General features: G+C 40.1%; 1 protein-coding gene across 2 annotated transcripts in view; it reads right to left on the bottom strand.

Annotated features, from left to right (window-relative positions):
* Positions 1–20,635, bottom strand: part of MTX2 (metaxin 2) — a 71,188-nt gene that overhangs the window by 6,050 nt on the left and 44,503 nt on the right. Inside the window, exons 4-9 of one of the 2 annotated variants that reach the window (XM_075933707.1) lie at positions 8,414–8,486; positions 4,655–4,731; positions 3,802–3,894; positions 2,929–2,967; positions 2,434–2,559; positions 1,655–1,731 (exon numbers count right to left, since the gene is read on the bottom strand). In XM_075933707.1, the coding sequence (XP_075789822.1) occupies positions 1,655–1,731; positions 2,434–2,559; positions 2,929–2,967; positions 3,802–3,894; positions 4,655–4,731; positions 8,414–8,486 (485 nt within the window). Of the gene's footprint in view, positions 1–1,654; positions 1,732–2,433; positions 2,560–2,928; positions 2,968–3,801; positions 3,895–4,654; positions 4,732–8,413; positions 8,487–10,099; positions 10,178–20,635 lie in introns of both variants that reach the window. The other variant, XM_075933708.1, reaches the window with a different exon arrangement.

Below are 20,635 nucleotides of genomic sequence, written 5' to 3'. Positions count from 1 at the left end.
TAAGTACATTTAACAATTTAACAATTTGCTTCGTTAATGTCTGAGAACTACATACCAACTATTAATGAACTAGAAAAATATTTTATGAAACTAATTACTGAGAAACTATTTACAGACAAAAAATATTAAACAATTTAAAGGCTTAACGTCCAGTTAACATTCCTAAAATAGCAATCCTGACACACATACCGCCTTTACAAAAGACAATTCAGAATGCCTCAAAAATGAATAGCTGCAATCCCGGTTCAGTTTGTTCTCTACTGCTATGTAATCCTACAGCACTCACTCTCATCCAATTACATTGCCCACCTAACCTTAACTTTGCCCAGTCTTCAGAGGCAAAGAGGCAAAAAAACACAGTATTGCAGCCTGCTACTTGTGGCACTTCTCCATCCCCACCTAATGATCTGGAGATCAGAAAATGGATTTTCTTCAGGTTGGTCCAAACCAAGACGTAACAAACAGTGGAAGTAAACTTAACCTATGGGAAAACCCAAACAATCCAATATATACTCACTCAATTTCCCACGTCCTACTTGCTTTCTGATTCTGTGACATGGCTGAACAAGACAATTGCTTCTTTCCCCCCCTTCCACTTTCCCACCCTCAGGCTCTCACTGGCTCATTCACATATATTATACTTGGAATGTACATTCTTTATGCAACTTCATGGTCCATATGCCATGCTGATGGGTGCAGTCCATGAATACATTGCACCTTAGTTTAAATCCACAATTATTAAAAGAATATTGTGAGGAAGTACGCATTTGCAACTTGGAGGTGACGGACAATAGCAAAGGACAGATTTGGGCTTGTGATGGCTGTTCTGAAAAAGCCCAGAAGGAGTGCTCTCCTACACAATCATTACTATGCAATCAATCCTTTGTTGGAAGAAGACCAGCATTTCCTCACAGTCATATGACGTCACAGACATCTTCATGCTAACCCAACTCAGAGTATGTCTACGCTGCAATCCAAGGTATGAATGAAGCATGGACACACTTAGCTGCATCATCTTTACATGCAGTAGCACAGCTAAAAACAGTAGCCTGGATATGGAGGCAGAGACTTCAGCACAGGCTAGCAGCATGAGTATTTACTCAGGGTTCCCAGCATGCTTATTCAGGCCTTGCTGCTATTTTTAACTGTGCTACCACCCATAAAGCTAGTGTGACATGTCCACCTGGGGTGCAATCACATCTTGGGCTGCAGTGTAGACCTACCCTCCCTCACCACTGGGTCACTTGAATTAAACTGTGCAGGAAGTGCTGTGGATCAAAATACATCACATTCATTCTACTTATGATATAGTCGGGTCCTTAAACTAATAGGTACCATATGTGAAACACCAACATATATAATATAATTGCATGGATTCTTGCTTAGTTACCTATGAAAACTTCAGGTTTCATTATATGTTTTTAACTTATAGATATTGTATATTTCTGTATCTAGAGAAATATGAATATTTTATGGAAACTTAGTATCTTTGGTAATATTTACAATTCCTTTTAATCTCAGAAATTCTTATATGTGCATTTCCCACCTGTTCCTTGACTGTTCATAAGGTATTAAAATAAGGCAAAAATAATCCCCTATGTTCTGAAGAGTAATATAACTACAGTGCATTACACTTCCATATAAAATAACTTACTGCTTATTGAAGAAATATGGTTGTGTTCCCAGTCTTTGAGACAGAGCTTGACAACACTGATCTACATCTTCCAACACCTAAAACCAAACAAAAGATTAGTACCTAAATAATCAGATGAGAACACAATTCTCTACAAAGTAGCTCCCTTATTGTTTACATAACAGAAGACATTTGTAATAAATGACTAAATTAACTATATAGACCATAGATATTATAGACTCAGATTACATATCTTATTTTCATATTTAAAATGACAACTATATTTATTGTTAACATAATGAAAGTTGTTAACATTTCCTGAGTAATTGGGTTAAAATTAATGCATTAAACTTTACTCCTCAACTTCTTTGCATTTTCTTGGAAAATAATTTTTCTCCAAAATAACTGTCACAATCCAGAAAAGGGACCCCCATTATCTCCACATGGGAATCAGAGTCCCTGGCTGGTAATCCCTTTTCAGTATAATGGTCTAAACTCACATAAACTGACATTAAGCATAGAAATACATATTCATGAGAAAACATCTTTCATTTTTCTCAGGCTGCATGTGTGATTTAAAGTTTATTGCTGTTCAAGCCAGAGACATGGATTCCGCAGACAATTGTTTTAAATGTACGGAGTTGCACAATACATATATTTTATGAAACACTGGAAATAAATTATTATATTGCTTCTCTGGATTTTTGACACTTTTGATATTGTGTGTATATATATTTCAAAGCTTGGAGGTGGTTTTAAAAAAACCAAAAGAATCCAACTCTAGCTATTATTTGACTGACCTGTTCAAGTGACTTGCCAGCCCATCCAATGGCTTTCATCTTACGTCTGACCTCCCATTGTTTCTGATAGGTCAAAATGCGATTGAGAGGCCAAGGATAAGGGGACCCATATCTTGGATGAGTAATCTTTGTTTAAAAAAAAATACATTTTTAAAAAAAAAAGCAGGTAAGACTGCCATTTACAAAATAGCTATGGATTACAAGGCATTTACACACTGATTTTTGTAAAATATTAAGAACTTATTCTGCACAGAAATTCATAGTTTACTAGATTACCTTAAAAATATATAAAAACATATAAACTTTGCAGTCCGCTACCTTCAGTAATGACACACAGCCTCCCTAAAATGTATAAGCAAGCAAAATTAAAGTGAAAAACTATATCATTAATGGTATAAACCTCAATGTTTCATTTATGAGTAGGGACTTGCAATTGTGAGCAAAAGTGTTTTCTCATTAAATTTTAATTAAGATAAATGCTGCAGAACCACTCACCTCCTCTACCGTAGTATCATCACACCACTGCAGATACAACTGGGGGGGGAGGGGGGAGAGAGAGAAGAGGAAAGAACACTTCTTTATTCTGAAATTTTAGTTAGAAATAATTCATGCAGTCTACCTACTGAGGTTCTCTCTTAAGTTAAATTAACAACCTATCCCACATATATTTTAAGTCTACCAGTACCTTCTACCAACACGGAAGGGAAGCTAATTGTGACACTTGCAAGACAAAAACCTAATCACTAGTTCTCTTTAAGAACAGACACCAGATCAGATTTGAAATGAAGATGGCATTCAGAACATGCTATATAACAGTAGTCCTCAAACTTGTGTACTGGTGACCCCCTTTCACATAGCAAACCTCTGAGCAAGACAACCCCTGCTCCCCCCATTGTAAATTAAAATAAAAACACTTTTTTATATAGATTTAACACCGTTATAAATGCTGGAGGCAAAGCAGGGTTTGGATTGAAAGCGGACAGCTCGCAATGCCCTCCCCGTCCCTGCCCTCCCCCAATCCCCCTGTAATAACCTCATGATCCTCCTCAAGGGTCCTGATCCCCAATTTAAGAATTCCTGTTAATTTTTTTTACATCTACATGGTTAGTTTTCATAAACTCACCATTTTTTTACAAAAAAAAATCAAGTCCAATTGAAAAAATTTCCATATGGCTATGTAAAGAGAGCACAGAGAACATGGAGTTCTGTTCTTGTCAGGACTGTAGCCTATGAGTTGATGGACTATTTCCCAATCTAAGAACTTGAAAAAATAAAATACAACTATTTTCCACATGAGAAAAATCCTTCTATTTTTGCCCATTTATCACCTATTCACAAAAAACAACAAATTATTATGGTTTGCTGTACCTCTGCTGTCAATAGCATATTATTGACTAATTCCATGTAGGCTTTCATCTCAGCTTTTTGGACTTCATCCAACCCATCACTGAGTGAATGGCCCTAAGGGGGCAAAAGAATATACAACCCTGTAAGAAAGAATATTACAATACTCAGCTAGGGCTTGTGCCAAAGCCCACAGAAGTCAATGAGTAGGTCTTGATCTCCCTATATAGTTCATTAAATTGTAAAATAGATGAATAAATATTATGAATTACCTTCCATACTAATATTACCTTCAATATTAAAGAGAAAATTTTACATTGCAATATAGTCAAATACTAAAGACAAATGTAGATTTATTTTCAGCTACAGAACTACTGTGCAATTTTTTTTCAGCTGTGTTCAGCCTGATATCATGGCTTCACTATTATTATGATTTCTTCTGTGTGAAGAAGTAAGTTGATGACACAGTTTATCAAAATAAGCCACTTAATAAGCAGATGTGTTACAAGGAGAGAAAAAAGTACAAATACAAACATATATTAGCTGAAATTTCAAGACTTAAGCAAGAAAAGACTATGTCTTTTCTAAGAATACTAAATGTGGAAGGCAAAAAAGGAGTGTATTTATAAGGTTTAGGTTATTTTCCAGCTCCCTGTTAATATTAAATCCTGCACTGATTTCTGTAATTTGAATAAATGCCAGAAGAAAATACTCCCATCATACTACCACAATCCCCCAGTACACCGTATTTTCTACCATTTTTATACTCTCTTGAAACAAATTACTGTACATAAGAGTAAGATAAAAGATTGCAAAGGCTAAAAAGAATGACTATTGTATCTATCAGTTACTGATCAAATACATTTGATATCCTTACCTTGGCTTTTACAAACTGGACTATGGGACCAAGTTCAGATACTACTTGATTTCCTACACGAATAAAGGGTACTTTTCCTGCAGTGAGATACAGTATAATTTCAGTAAATGAAAGCTTTCTACAAATTACTTTTGAAATCTTGGCTTTGAAGTTTTTCTCTCTAATGCAGTGACTCTCAAACTTTTCACCATCGAACCCCCTTCCCTACACTTTGGGGTAGAGGAGCAACGGACAGGAGTAAGGAAGCTGAGGTTGAGGACGTAGGTGGGGCTGGGTCAGAGCTGTGCCTGAGGGAATGAGTGAGAAGGGTGTTGAGGCTCAAGCTGTGGCTTGGGCTTGGTGCAGCACCTTGGTGGGAGCAGGTAGCCAGGGCTGCAGAACCACAATGAGGCTGAGATAGGAGCCAGCAGCTAGGGCTGGCGCTGGAGGCAGTGCTGGAGAAGTGCTGGGACAGAGCACAGCTGTGGGGCACTGCCTTCCTGCCCTGTGGCGGCTGGCCCTTGTCGCACCCTGCCCCCCTGAAAGTTCCTCCCTGCCCTCCTCTGGAGGTGTGCATCACAGTTTGTGGACCACTGCTCTAACAAATATTTGCAAGCTTCAGGGGGTAGCCGAGTTAGTCTGTTACAGGAAAAAAAACAACAAATGGTCTGGTAGCACTTTAGACTAACAAAACATGTAGATGGTATCATGAGCTTTCGTGGGCAGAGCCCACTTCTTCAGATGACCGGAGTTATGAGAAGGGGATATGAAAACTCAAAATAAAACTCGAAATCTTCCTCTACTCCCCCCTCCCCTTCCCTGCTCCTATTTATTTTGAGTTTTCATATCCCCTACTCATAACTCCGGTCATCTGAAGAAGTGAGCTGTGCCCACGAAAACTCATACCACCATCTACATATTTTGTTAGTCTATAAAGTGCTACCAGATCATTTGTTAAATATTTGCAAGTTACTGTACAAATTTATAAGTCTCAATTCACTAATTAATCTTGAATTGCTGGGAAAATTGTTAGTTCAATATTTCCCCACAGCACTACTGTGGAAATCCCGGGGAAGTAGATGGAGTACTTGGGTGTCTTTACAAAACACCTACTTCACAGATACCATCTTTTAACAGCAGTATATATACTGTAAGAATGTAAGTGACTAGTCGACTATCCGATACACATAAGCTTACTGGATAGTTGACTAGTGATGCGACTCATTGCTTCCCCCACCTTGCTGCCTCTATCAGAGAGAGGCAACAAGAGGGGGAGCAGGAGCTGCTGCTGGGGGGGGAAGTCAGCTTAAAAGCCGATTCCCCCCCAGCCACGTCTTTGCGGTGGGCAGGGAGGTAAAGGCACAGCGGGAAACATCATGAGCAGGGAGGCAAGCAGTCTTCGCTCAAACCGGTTCTGCTGCAATTCTGCCCAGCGGGGCCCTCGTACATTCCAAAGACTCACGCACCACCGCAGGGAGCACAGGGCCAGCAGGGAAGTCCCCGCTGGCCCCGTGTTCCCTGCTGGGCTTCTGCTTTTGAACTGTGGCAAGAGCCTTGCTACAGTTCAAAGGAGGAGGCACCCTTATTAACTAACAGTAGAGTTGATGGAAATCTCATTGACTATTCGATTAGTTAATTAATCTAAATGTAACATCCCTAGTATACAGTGCTATGTAAATTGAAGAACATTTATATTATATGCAATATGTTATAATATAATGTTATTTAATGATCTCAACATGAATGAGGAGATGTTGGACTTTTTTTTTTTACATTAGTAAATGCAGTTCACTGAATTTGATATGAGACAATAATGGAGTATGCCCAAAAATGAAACAAGTCACAGTACACAACAGGCTCTGATGGAGCACAACAGGACAAGGAAAATGAGGATAGCAAAATATGTCCTCATAGAATATTTTTAAAAGAACAAACCAAAATCAAGTATTATTTACAGGGCTTTAAAAAGTAATATGATTTGAAAGATATCCCTGGAAAGATTAAAAAGTCCAACCCTATCCCAAAATGCTCTGCACGTACTGCTAGATCTAGTTCAAACAGAGTTCACAATAACAGCAGGTTCAGTCATGGTATTTATCATGAGATTCACTCCTCTCTGATTCACAGTCATCCAAAGGGTAACAGATGATGTGCACTGCACCAACAAAAGCCTCATCTGCATCCATATGATGAACTATTACAAAAGACGGGCAAAGTTTTCTGAATTGCAAAAATGCAATGGTTTACTAGCATATAAGAATGATCTGTTGATATTCCTACAACCTCAGTAAGCATGTGACTCCCTCAAAAAAAGGATCTAGTTATGGAAAGAATTGTTACAAAGTATCCTGCACAAATGTTGAGATGCACAGTGGACAACCACTGCAATCAGTTTGGGCATTTTTTTCAGGAGTGAAAAATGTTGATGAATATTCTGTTGCAGTAGGAATTAATTTTAATATTGTTAAAATGATATTGAAATAAACAGAAAAACAAGCAGAACACTGTGCAAAAATAGTAGAAACAGAGGCTCTTAGGAGAATGAATAAACCACCACGTTTATATGCCTACCTGTATTTAAAATGGAACCATTATGACAAATAGAATATGCTAAATGTGATCAGTACAGAGCAACTGTCATCAGCTCATGTCAGCCATACCCTTTGTCCATTATTTAGTCAGTGGTCTAGGGGAAAAAAGCTTCAGATGCAAGTAATGGTGGATTAGATGCATCACTGTGGCTGGAGAAGGAGGATTGGAAAATACAAGCATCACCACTTCTATTTCCCTGAACGTAAGATACTGGCTTATTTCTGCAAGCAGTCCAGCATTTGAAACCATTGGGTTTATTTTGAAAGGCTTATTTAAAAAAAAAAAAAAAAAAAAAAAAAGCAATGTTTGGTAATTCTTGTAGCAAAACCTAAAGCATTTAATAAAGACAGGATTCCAGCTGATTTTTCCCTCTCAGACTAAGGAGGATCAGAGCTAATGTACAGTGTGCAAAAAGACCCATGCAGGCAGTCATTTTTATTGCTGCATACTTGAAACAAAAATTGTAGAAGTAGCTTAATTTAACTCACACAAATGGTTCCTATTGCAATGAAGAATTTTAAGACATCAGAACTGTGTTGAACATTCAGCAATTTTTTTCTAGTAATCCTTTAGATGAGAGTGTTTAGAAAATTCCAACAGAATTTGGAATACCATAAGTATCAAATACTGAATCTGCATTTTTTTGCAAATGGTCTTTTGAATCAGAAGAGGACATAAGCACCACTCTTGTTCTGGGGACTGACAGTTTGTCCATGATCTGTCTGCAATTATCAACACTCTGATAATCACCTTCCTACTACATAATATAACAAAAGACATTTCTTCCCACCCTTAAAACTATGGAAAATGGAACACCAATCATTGGACAATAGGGTATTCCCAGGGATATCAAGATCAGTAGAAACACTTCTGCAGTACAGAAATCTCTTGGCTTGAGAAGGCCAAAAGTCTGTAGGTATTTTCGGAGAATGTTATACCCAGACTTCTGAGCAATCAAGTACATGAATCCACTGTATGCCCACAATTTAAAATATGCAACAGTACATTTTAAATATATGCATTTGTTCTCATTCACTATTGAAGAAAAACTGCAGTAGACTAAGGAAAAAATAGAGGCAACCCACATACACTAGCACTGACTGGCTGTTATCTGCAAGATGAGGTGCTGTTGCCATGGTATCAAAACATAGGTACTAACACAGTAATTTAAATGAACACCACACTTACCAGATGGGGACATATATTCTGCATTTGCCCTACAAACCACCTGGACTGGCAGATTGCACATTTGCAAAAAGGCCTGAAAACAAAGAGAAGCACAGAAAAAGGAAAACATGTATTAGCTGTTAGCAAAAACATGAATTTTTTAATATATTAAATTTGTACTTAGCACAATGTTTATAAATTATCAATATCTGTATTCTGTTTTAGGGAAAAGCAAAAAAAGGAAAGAAAGAAAAATTAAAAACTTCATTTAATAACGGTGTACAAAAATATTGCCCAAAATCATTAGTAAGAATTCTTCTATTTAAAAAAGTTGTGTCTATTTTTCCCATTTGATGGTAGCATTTGACTATTAAAGTTACTGTTGTTTGCAAGTCACGAACTACCAATCTAAGTGACATTTTGTCAACCTGAACATTGGGGCACGTACCTTTTGTGGTAAATATTGACTATGGACAAGCACCAGCATGTGTTACATCTCTAGCATATTTTAATAAACACACACAAATTACAAGTCCTTCCACTGCCATATTTTCACTAGGCACCATTTTTATGATTTTTGCTTTGAACACCGTGGCTACATCTACACTGCACAATTATTTTGGAATAAGCTATTCTGGAATAGTTATTCCGAAATAGCTTATTTTGAAATAGCACGTCTATACTGCAGGGAAGCCTCAAAATTAGTCCAAGCAGGCTTCCCTAATGAATATGTGTTATCTCGATTTAGAGCCCCAGGAAGAATAACTTAGAATGGCCCTGGTGAGGGGCTATTTTGAAATAGCAGAAGTGGTGCATCTACACATGCCTTATTTCGAAATAGCTATTTCGGAATAGCCATTATGCTTCATAGAATGAGGTTTACAGAAGCTGGAATAAGCTGTCTATTCTTTTGAAATTATTTCAAAATAATGAAATTGCTGTATAGATGCTCACATAATTATTTCAGAATAATAGCCGTTATTCTGAAATAACTTTGCTGGGTAGACACAATGGTAGGCAACCTGCAGCCCACAAACTGCATGCGACCCATTGTATGTGTGGCCGGCAAGACATTTTGTTTACTGTTGCCTACACATAGGGTTTCCAGATTCTGCTGCTTTCTGTCTACATAGTTTTCTCCTTACCAGTATTGCTAAAGTTAAACAAAATGTAATGCAAGTGCATGTGAAGTGAGGTGAGTGTTAACTGTACACAACATGGACTGTGAGAGCCATGCGCTCCCTATGCATTCAATTAAAGTGATTCTATGGTTCAATCGGTCCACCTCACAAATTCTAGGTACACAAGCCAGTTGGCAAAACTACCTTATCCCAGGAGAACATCATGGTTACGACAATCAGGTGGCCCACCGAGATTAAGGAAAACAACTCATGCAGCCCACTCATTTCCCTAGGTTGCCCATCACTGGTTTATTACCTGTAGAGTTTACTGGAATTAAGTGCATCATTGACCGACATAATTTTTTTAATCTACCTATAACCCTGGACAAACCAATTTCTACAGGATACAAATTTTTGTTAGCTGAAATCATCAGCATAAAGTACTTAGAATGTTTCCCTGCAAGAACAAAATACTTTGTGAAAGTTAACTCACTTCTGATAATGAGAGCATAATAAGTATAAATAACCTCTCAAGCTCAGTGATGAGGATCACAGTGTTAAATACTTTTGTGTATTTGGCATTCACCTTTGTCTGTGAAAAGGCCAAAACCTCACATTCCAAATCTGAAAGCTATTAATCGAGATTCGAGCCCATTGGTACTTTCTGAACAAAGGAACAAAACAGTTACATTAGTTTTCAAGACAATCTATTGCACATGAATAAAAGCTTCACTATGATTTCAAGGATGGTATATAGACTTAACACACATGCATGACAGCGTCACCGACATAGCAGTCTCTAGGAGTCTATCTGTTATATGTAATACTGGCAGACCAGGTTCTGGCTCATGCCAGGGTCTCCCTGTCTCACCTGAACACTGACAAATACATAGTTAGAATCAGTCTGGCTCACCTTTGTATTAACTTAAAAAACAACAAATGGTCCTGCAGAACCTTAGGGTATGTCTACACTGCCACCCTAGTTCGAACTAGGGTGGCTAATGTAGGCATTCGAAGTTGCAAATGAAGCCCGGGATTTAAATATCCCGGGCTTCATTTGCATCTTGCCGGGCGCCACCATTTTTAAATCCCCCTTAGTGCGGACTCCGTGCCCACGGCTACACGTCGCACGGAGTAGGTAGTTCGAATTAAGCTCTCTAATTCGAACTACCGTTACTCCTCGTGGAACGAGGTGTACCGGTAGTTCGAATTAGAGAGCCCAATTCGAACTACCTACTCCCTGCCGCGTGTAGCCGCGGGCACAGAGTCCGCACTAAGGGGGATTTAAAAATGGCGGCGCCCGGCAAGATGCAAATGAAGCCCGGGATATTTAAATCCCGGGCTTCATTTGCAACTTCGAATGCCTACATTAGCCACCCTAGTTCGAACTAGGGTGGCAGTGTAGACATACCCTCAGAGACTAACAAAAAAATGTAGATAGAATCATGAGCTTTCGTGTGTACTACCCACCTCTTCAGATGAAAGGAGGAAAAAAATAGCAGAAAAAGAGGGGACATGGGGAGGGAAAGAGAAGGAAAAAAAATCTTGTCAATTAGAGTGTCCGTGCTAAATGAGGCTAACAGAGTGGACTGTACGGAGTAAGGGTTATTTTGAAAGAAGGGGTTTCTTTCAAAATGACCGCGTCTACACGTCATTTTTTAATCTCGAAATAGGGTATTTAGAAATAGTAGCCGGACATGATTATGCATATGAAGAGCAGGAAATTCAAATCCACGCTTCACTTGCAATTTCAGTCGGCTGTATTTGCATTCCTCTCTCGAAAGAGGAATGCAGTGTAGACATACCCTAAGGCTACGTCTACACTGGCCCCTTTTCCGGAAGGGGCATGTAAATTTCATGAGTCGTCGTAGGGAACTCCGCGGGGGATTTAAATATCCCCCACGGCATTTAAATAAAAATGTCCGCCGCTTTTTTCCGGCTTTTAAAAAAGCCGGAAAAGAGCGTCTAGACTGGCCCCGATCCTCCGGAAAAAGCGCCCTTTTCCGGAGGCTCTTATTCCTACTTCAAAGTTAGGAATAAGAGCCTCCAGAAAAGGGCGCTTTTTCCGGAGGATCGGGGCCAGTCTAGACGCTCTTTTCCGGCTTTTTTAAAAGCCGGAAAAAAGCGGCGGACATTTTTATTTAAATGCCGCGGGGGATATTTAAATCCCCCGCGGAGTTCCCTACAACGACTCATGAAATTTACATGCCCCTTCCGGAAAAGGGGCCAGTGTAGACGTAGCCTAAGAGTATAGTCACTTTTAAATCCAGGTTTCTCTGTGTTCCCATTTTGAATATCTGATCTGTGTCCATTAATCCTTTGTCGTAGAGACTGTTCAGTTTGGCCAATATACATGGCAGAGGGGCATTGCTGGCATATGTCACATTAGTGGATGTGTAGTTGTATAAGCCTCTGATGTGGTGGCTTATATGGTTCAGTCCTGTGATGTCGCTTGTATAGATGTATGGACACAGTTGGCACCGGAGTTTATGCAGGGTTGGATTCATGGGTGAGTACGACTGAAGTGTGTTTCGTGATTGCTGGAAAGAATGTGTTTCAGGTTAGGGGGTCCATCTGTAGGCAAGGACTGGCCTGTTCCCCAAGGTCTGCGAGAGTGAGGGATCATTTTCCAGGATACGTTGTAGGCTCACCTTTATATTAGCCTGGTTAAAAGAGATTATAGGATTATATAATACTAAGTTTAGTATTTGCCCTTTATTGAATGTTTGTGAGTTGCTAAATGCATTAATCTCACCTATAATGTATGTATACTATACTGTAAGGTAATATTTAAGAATTTGTATTGTAAACCTCCATGAATGAGAAAATCACCAGACAGGAGAGACAATAACTAATGTAAAGTGTTGGTCTCCAGCAGAAGATGTTACACGCTGGCCAACAAGAAGTCCCATCAACACCAGACAGAGACAGACTATAGTGGAACATTAAAGAGAATAAAAGATTTTCATGATCTGCTTCCTCGCTCCGCCCCCCAATGATGAGTCATGCAATAAATTCCTTTCATCAACTCAGTTTGCAGTTCAAAGCATATGAGGAGAAGAGAATAAACATTTAACACGAAGGAACTGTATCTTCAGGGGTAGGTTTTTTAAGCATAAGCAAGGAATCCCCAACCGCTTATCTTGGGTTAGCCCTAAGGACATATAGGCTATGTCTACACTGGCACCCTTTTCCGGAAATGCTTAAAATGGAACAGTTTTTCCGTTATAAGTGTTTCCGGAAAAGCGCGTCTACATTGGCAGGATGCTTTTCCGGAAAAGCACTTTTTCCGGAAAAGCATCCATGCCAATGTAGACGCACTTTTCCGCAAAAAAGCCCCAATCGTCATTTTCGCTATCGGGGCTTTTTAGTGGAAAAGACTACTGTGCTGTCTACACTAGCCCTTTTCCGGAACAGTTTTTCCAGAAAAGGACTTTTTCCCGAACAGGAGCAGCATAGTTTTTCCGGAAAAACAATGACAATTTTACATTAGATCATCATTGCTTTTCCAGAAAAGCAAGCGGCCAGTGGAGACAGCTCGCAGTTTATTCCGGAAAAGCGGCTGCTTTTACAGAATAAGTGGCCCAGTGTAGACACAGCCATAGGGTTTTCATATTAATAAATCTGTTGGCGGTTTATTAAAGGATTGGTTACAAGCATTGTCTTTGATATGAGACCTAAAATGCAACTGACCTAGGATAAGAGACTACTCCCAATCTCAAAGGACCAATCTGACTATTGCTGTGACCCTTGGTGTAAGCGACCATCTATCACAAAGGTGGTCTTATCTGGGTGGCAAAACAGATTGGTGTAACCTAGCTGGATTAACTTTGACTCCACATTAAGGCTGTTCAGTGTGTGATTTGATGTACAAAATATTCTGCTATTCAGGCACAAGGGAGTTAGTTTAATGCATGACTTTACATTTTTTGGCGGAACATTTTTATATAATTACACTTCAGTAAATTAGTTCTAATTAGAACACACTTCCAAACCCTGGTTTCCTTCTCCTGATTTAAGTCAGAGTAAATTTTGCTCTCGTATTTTGTTGCTAGAACGATGCCAGAATTCTAAAAGAATAGGTCTCAAATAATTCTCAATTGATAGAGACTATGCTAAAACACCATCTGCACAAGTGGCATTTCCTCCCTGGAAAGTTAGGAAAAACAGAAACTGAATGAGATACAAAGAAGAGGTGCCCTCTCAGACTATGTGATTGCTTCTCCAGCCACAACAGCGAGTAAGAAGAAGGAAGAGCCTTTTACCCTCCAACAAGACAGCCAAGAGCTGGGACAGTTGCCAGGAACAATCTTCCTTATTCACTGCTCCAAGAGACTGAATCAGCCTCCTTAAACTCATCTGGTTCCCTTCTGGTATGTGGAGATATAAGGTTGCTGCTGCTCCTAGGGAACTGATCTCTTATATGGCAACAGTCCTGCCTCAGAGATTAAAAAATATCTTCCCCCCACTTGCTCTCATCATTGCAAACAAAACAGAGCCACTCAGCTGCCTTCCCAGGGCAGACCCCCTTTCCTGCTTTCCTCTGCTCCATTCAGTTTCCCCCACAAAACAGCACCAGGACTGGTGTCTTCTCCTGCATAAGCATCCCGGTTCTGCTCTATCTTGCCCTAATTTCAACCAGGAAGCAGAAAAAAATGTCTGGAAATAATATTTTTAAAACCCAAAATTTCTTTAAAAACTCATTGAAAACTTCAGCATCAGCCTCCTAATATCAAATAAACAATAAGAAGTCATAGAAGTCTTTACTGTGTAGGCCATTGATCTTAACTTTGAATTTTCTTTCTTTGTTACTCTGGGACTATATGTGTTTTTATGAACCTTTTCATACAGATGGGCCTGTTCTCTCTCCATAAGGTTACGTCAAAATGCAAAGGCCACTAGAGAAGGGCCCTAAATGTAACCCCAAACACTCCTGAACTTGGAGATAGTTTTGGCCCCATATATACTAGCTCTCTTACGAAATAATTAAAAAAACCCATCAAATTTGATTTTAGATTCTATGCACTGATATATCCAGAATTTTACATGCAATATACACAGGAAATGTACATAATGAGGTTACTAATTCTGCTTAGCTTTCAGAGCTGTACAGGAATGTAAAGAGCATTCAATCAGCAATACAGCATTATAGTGCTAACAGTGTACATCTTAAATGACGGCTTTCAGAAAGGCTGTATTTCAGGAGCAAAACATTCTTAAATTAATTTATTACAACTCAAATCCATGCTCTTACTTCTTAGCTGTTTATTTCCTTCTTGAAAAAGTAGCTGGAGTTTAATTTTGTCCAGGCTTGCCACAGTAATTCCCTTTGCAATAGGGCACTAAATTAACTTCAGGATTCTACATCTAGCCGGAGGTGAATTTTTATAGCTGCCATGTGCTGTTCTCAGTTCTGGTTCTAAAGAAAGTGTGCCTGAATTATCTTGGAGTTAGTGCAGCAAGTGAGCCATTGCAACTGTTTAAAAAAATGTAGAGGTACAAGCAAGGACAGGATCATATGCCAAGGAACTATCATTGACCTTTCCAGGGATGAGCAATTTACTATCATAATACATAGTATCATGAGCTCTGGTGGGCAAAACTCACTTCTTCAGATGAAATGATCTTGAGTGCACCCACTGCCTACGATTGAAGGCAAAACCTTAGGCTTGTTGAGATCTGATAATCCTGCACTGCGTAGTAGAGGATTTGGGAGTCTTCTAATGAGCTTACTAAAGTTTACAGAAGCAGGAAACTATAAGAATCCTATAGCTTGTGGGGTAAGTGCAGGAGGGAGGATGAATGAATCAATTTAACTTTATCTGAAGTGATTCCTGCTTCAATTTCTCCAGCTAAGATCTGGCAAAATAAGAATTAGAACTTTCTGGTGGCCATTGCTGATTATGTGATCAGCCTTAATTTTGAAAAATTATTCTTTCTGTTGAAAAGCCTCCCTTACATTTGTGAAGTCTGTATCTTCTAGGAAAAGTTTATGGCTTGATCTACACTGCTAGTTTATGTCACTATAACTACATTGCACATCCCTGGAAAGGTCAGTGATAGTTCCTTGGCATACGGTCCTATCCTTGCTTGTAGCTACACATTTTTAAAGTGTTGCAATGACTTGCTTGCTGCACTAACTCTACGATAATTCAAGCACACTTTCTTTAGAACCAGAACAGAGAACAGCACATAACATCTATAAAAGAGGGTGTGTGCGCGCGCGTGCGTCCTCTGGCATGTTTAGTGGAACCAGAGCCATGAAGGAGATGGGGCCTCTCAAGGGAAGGGCCTCACCTTTGTGTGGACGTGCATGTCAAGTGGTGCTGTAGAAAAGTTCCTCTGAATCTCCACTGAGTGCCAGCAAGCCAAACTGAGGAGCTGGGTCCAGCCCTAAGGGACTGGAGTAGGGTTGCCAACTCTCTCAGACCAGATGGACCAGGCACCATTGCCACAAATGGAGTCCAGTTCAGGACAGTTGGCATCCCTAGACAGGAGCTGCCCTTCAGGATGAGTGAGGAAGGAGCTCAGAATGTCCAAATAATATTTTCACCAGCTGCCTGTGCCCACTCTTGGAATTAGCTTTGAGTGGAACCATCAGAACTGTTTCATTGTCAAACCCAAGACAAGAAAGACATAATTTACACAGATACTCCAGTTTCAAGCAGGGGAAAACCATAAGTTCACTGACTGAATTGCTGCTTTCTTTGCCTGTGCTAGAGATTTGCAATGGTAGAGATCTGCAATGCTTTAGGCACACCTCTGGCTAAACTGGGATAGTAGACAAGATTTGACTTAGTGAGGAAGCAAGCAGGAAATTTGGAGGTCAAGGGAGGTTATTTCCCTATTCCCCACACCCAGAAGACTTTCTAAGATTTACTACTATTTTTATTTGTATTACCATGGTGCCCACAAGGTCTAGTCACAGACCAGAACTCTACTGTGCTAGATGGCGTACAAACAGAGAACACAGAGTCAGTACCTGCCTCAAAGAGCTTGCAATCTACTGTGGGCTTCCTCAAGTCTATGGGAAACAAACTCTTCTTCCTCATCACACCTTCAACCATTTAAATTATATATATATATATAAGGAAATTCGCACAGAAACTTTGTTTAAAGAAGTTAAGGTTCCAAACATTTAGTGTTTTGGGTGTTCGTTAGCTTACCAAAACATGAGAGTTGGAAGAACCCCACAGCGTTAAAGATCTAGAAAATTCAGAAGTAATTTGTTCCATATTTTCAACTGATTAGGGTTTTTGTAAGTTCACAATTAAGGTACTCAAATTAGCTGAACTGTGCCCTTATAGAAATGGAACTCAAAGTGCCTTATTACCCATCTACCTCAGCAATTACAAAAAGTAGGAGATATTAATCAATCACATAGCAGTTGTACCAACTCTGGCTTTCTTTATGGTCATCCACTATTCACAGTGGGGGGAAGGGAGGGAATGAGGTGACTGGCACTTTTTCCACAGTCTGTGTACTATCTTCCTAATCAGGAAACTGTAAACATCATAGAGGCATCATCCTATAAGGTGCTGAGAACCCTCAGTACCTCAGAGAGCATGCTCACAATGGATGGCTATAAAACCCATTAAAACTCAAGGTGCTGCAGATTTTTTGATATTTCACCTTCACATTTCTACCAGTACAGTCATCTCCACACATGAGAAGTAGTGTCCTGAATTTCTGTCCTCACAAAACCTACTAATATTCCAGAAAGGGAATTTACACTCAAAACAAGGATCTAAGCGATAAATCTTAATTGCACTTTGTGACGTAGTGGGGGGTACCTTGCTGGATGCTATGCTGGGGCTGTGGGTGACCTCCACTGGCCGCTGTCTGTAGCATGGCCCAGCAGGACAGGGGATGAGTCACTAGGCAAGGGTCTCTCAACCTGTCCGACCAGCTACCCCCCAGGGAGAGAAACAAAGGAAGGTGGAATGCCACCCCTGGCTGGGGGGCAGGGCTGGAAGAGAGTTTAGTTTCTGTCTAGGAGCATGGAGGAGACAGCCCAGGGAAAGGGGCTGGAATTTAGGGGCCCAGTCTCCCCCATCTCAAGGGGGGCTGAGGGATCCTAGACCTGCCCTGTAACCAGATTACATCTGTGCTGTGCTGTATCCTGGAGAAGCAATAAACACTTCTATTCTACGGGCTGGTGGAGTCTGTCCATGCCATTACGGGGGTGCAGGAGACGGGAAAACCCTAACGCGCCATCACACACTTCAACAAAATGTCTTTGTTCCGAGGAAATACCAGTAAGGTTTATCACAACATCAGTGACTTACTGGTATTCACTGTTGATATATTCACTTTCAAAAGTGATGCTCTTGGATTCTCCTTAAATATTCATTTACTAGAAACAAAACATGACAGTTTATTTAAACTAAGCATTAGTGACTTAATTACATATTTAGACAATTGTTACAGAAAATAACACTATTCTCAGCCACAGAGAGGCTGGGTGTGATTATTCAGATCACTCAGTAGGCTATGCTAGGATGATAGAAGAATTCATTTGTTGACCTAGCTTCTCAGGGAGATTAACTACAGACAGGAGAGCCCCACAACTCCATTGGTGTATATACTGAAGCACTGCAGCTGTGCCATTATAGTGGTTTAAGTGTAGACATAGCCTTAGACAATGTATTTCACCATTATAACATTCACATTCTCCTGTATTAATGTGATTGATAGGACTGGGAAATTATTAGCATTAAAAACGTAATTGAAAAACCACAATTACATTTAAGCACAGTTAATGCTTTTCATGCAAATGGTATTGTTACCCTTTTATAGAATAAGGAAATCACAAGTAACATATACTTAGAGATATCTATAGCCAGAAAATTTTGACTACTTTTTAGAATGCGGAAAACTAATACATTTGAATTCCAATAGTGTCAGGAAAATTACTCAAAATTATTCAGAATTGGCTGGATCTAAATAAGCATGAGGTGAGAAAATAGACTGGAAGACCACAAAGAGGTGCACAAAGTGACAATGTGTTAAGTTGGGGGTATTTGGAAGGAAAGGTCTAATGAACAAAGCAAGAATCTCCATTAGGTTTGATCTTATTTAACATCCTCGTTAGTGACTACAAAGGAGTGAACAGCACTCCTTTTTATGGACAATACTGAACTGGAATGCATTGCAATACCAGCGAGAATTTAAAAAAAAAATAGATTACTGATGATTCTGCAGCCGCAAGCATCTCATTTTCTTACCATGGTACCTCACATAAATGAAGAGCTGGAGGCATGGCAAGGTAAAGCTTTACTTCATCTTTTACAATAGAGCCCTTATGGCAGAGACATTACCCAACATTCTCTTGGACTTTTCAAAGAGAACAGACTGGACTCATTCCAACCCAGTTCTGCTTAGGTCCTCCATCAAGTCAGCTCTACTTCACAGTCAATGGTAGCAAAGGCAGACAGACAGATCTATTGGTTCCGTCAACCAAACCTACGCAGTCTCTGTCCCATGGTTAGGACTAAAACCAGAATACAAAAGGCCAAGAAAATGTGATGATTCTAGGTGACGCAAAATGTTGTGTTGCCAAGTCCTTCTATTAAAAAGTAATGAAAAGAAAAAATATCCCAAAAGACTGGGAACTGGGAAGTAACTGGCAAGATGACCAATATCAAGAGATAGTTCACTGAGAGTGGGCACAACAATCATTTGTTGAAAAGATGCCAAATCTCTAATGGGAAACATTAATCTCTATCAAAAGTGCATCCAACTTTCTCCATAAATGATTTTACAAGCCAAGAGGAATTCAAGTTGCAGGACACAACCTAATGTTTCCCCAAGACCTTCAGAACCTCATGTAGGAAAAATGTAGCATTTGCACACATCCACTGACCTCAGCATGGATCTGCTACCCAAGCAGCAGCCAAATCTTAGCAATCTCGCCAATGAGCTCTTTAAGGGAAATACTCTGAGTGAAAACAGCACAGATTCACCCCTTGCAACACATCTGCCACTCATAACTTCAGATGAAAACGTTTTCACAGCTATCTGAGTCAGGAAAAATGTTCATAGCTTTCCAAGTCCCCCTCTAGAGAAGTCTTAGCCTTCTCAGCCAAAAATACTCAAATATCAATAGAAAAAGGAAAACAGCTCCAAAATGCAAACTCTTATTTAGTAGCTAAGAAAGGACAAATGTATTTTTCTCACTTATTAGTCATAAGCGTCAGAGTAGATGAACAGAAATATTTAAAAACCAAGAAGAATAGAGTGAAAAGTGATCAGTCTTCCCTTTATCTCCCTAGCCTGTATTACAAAAATAAGGGATAGCAGCAACACCACCACTGTCCAGCATGCATATAAAGTAAAGGAACCTTCCTACAAAAGAGTCAATGTGAAATTCATGGAGGACACCATGCCTAACATTCTGGTTGGATTAAAAAAGACTCGATGTTATGGCCTGCATTTGTAATTCAGCATGCTATGATAAGCGTCATCAAATCTCACATATCTGAGTATAAGATTACTGTCACCGGCATCAAGAACTCCTTCCCTATCCACCCATCCATAGGTGTCCAGTAGCCTAGGCAGGGGAAGGCTTTGCCAGGCATTGCCATGCCCACTCTGCCCCCAGAATGCCTGTTGTAGGCATTCTAGAGGCAGAGTGTTGATGCCCCCAGCACCTGTCTTCCCAGTGCTCCTGGCTGGGGAGGCTAGAACCATGTGGCCTCCTCCTTACCCTGGTGCTCCGGGAGCTGTGCCATGCGGCCTTCTCCCCTCCCTTGGTGCTCCAGGGAGATGTGCCGCACACACATGCCCCCTCGCCTCTTTTCTACTCTCTGGTGCTCCGGAGAGGCTGAGGCGCGCTCGGTGCATTGCCCTGCCTCTCATCCTGGCTGGGGTGTGCTCGGTGCGCTGTCTTGCCTTCTCCCCTCTAGCCCCAGCTCCACCAGGCACCCATCCCACGTTGCTCTCTCAGGAGAGGTTTACCTTCTTCTGAAACAATGGTACTGGCCACTGCCAGAAGCGGAACACTAAACAGCCTGGATCTTCAGTGCAATTTAGTATAGCAAATCCTAGGATCAGTATAGTTTCTGAGGGTTAGTATCTATACAAAAAAAATTACTAATTTTAAGATATGTTGTTTTCTCTG

This window comes from Pelodiscus sinensis, chromosome 7 (assembly GCF_049634645.1).
Source record: "Pelodiscus sinensis isolate JC-2024 chromosome 7, ASM4963464v1, whole genome shotgun sequence".
In the NCBI taxonomy this organism is placed as follows: domain Eukaryota; kingdom Metazoa; phylum Chordata; order Testudines; family Trionychidae; genus Pelodiscus; species Pelodiscus sinensis.
The sequence above is the reverse complement of the archived record's forward strand: the minus strand, read 5'-3'. Positions and strand labels throughout refer to the sequence as shown.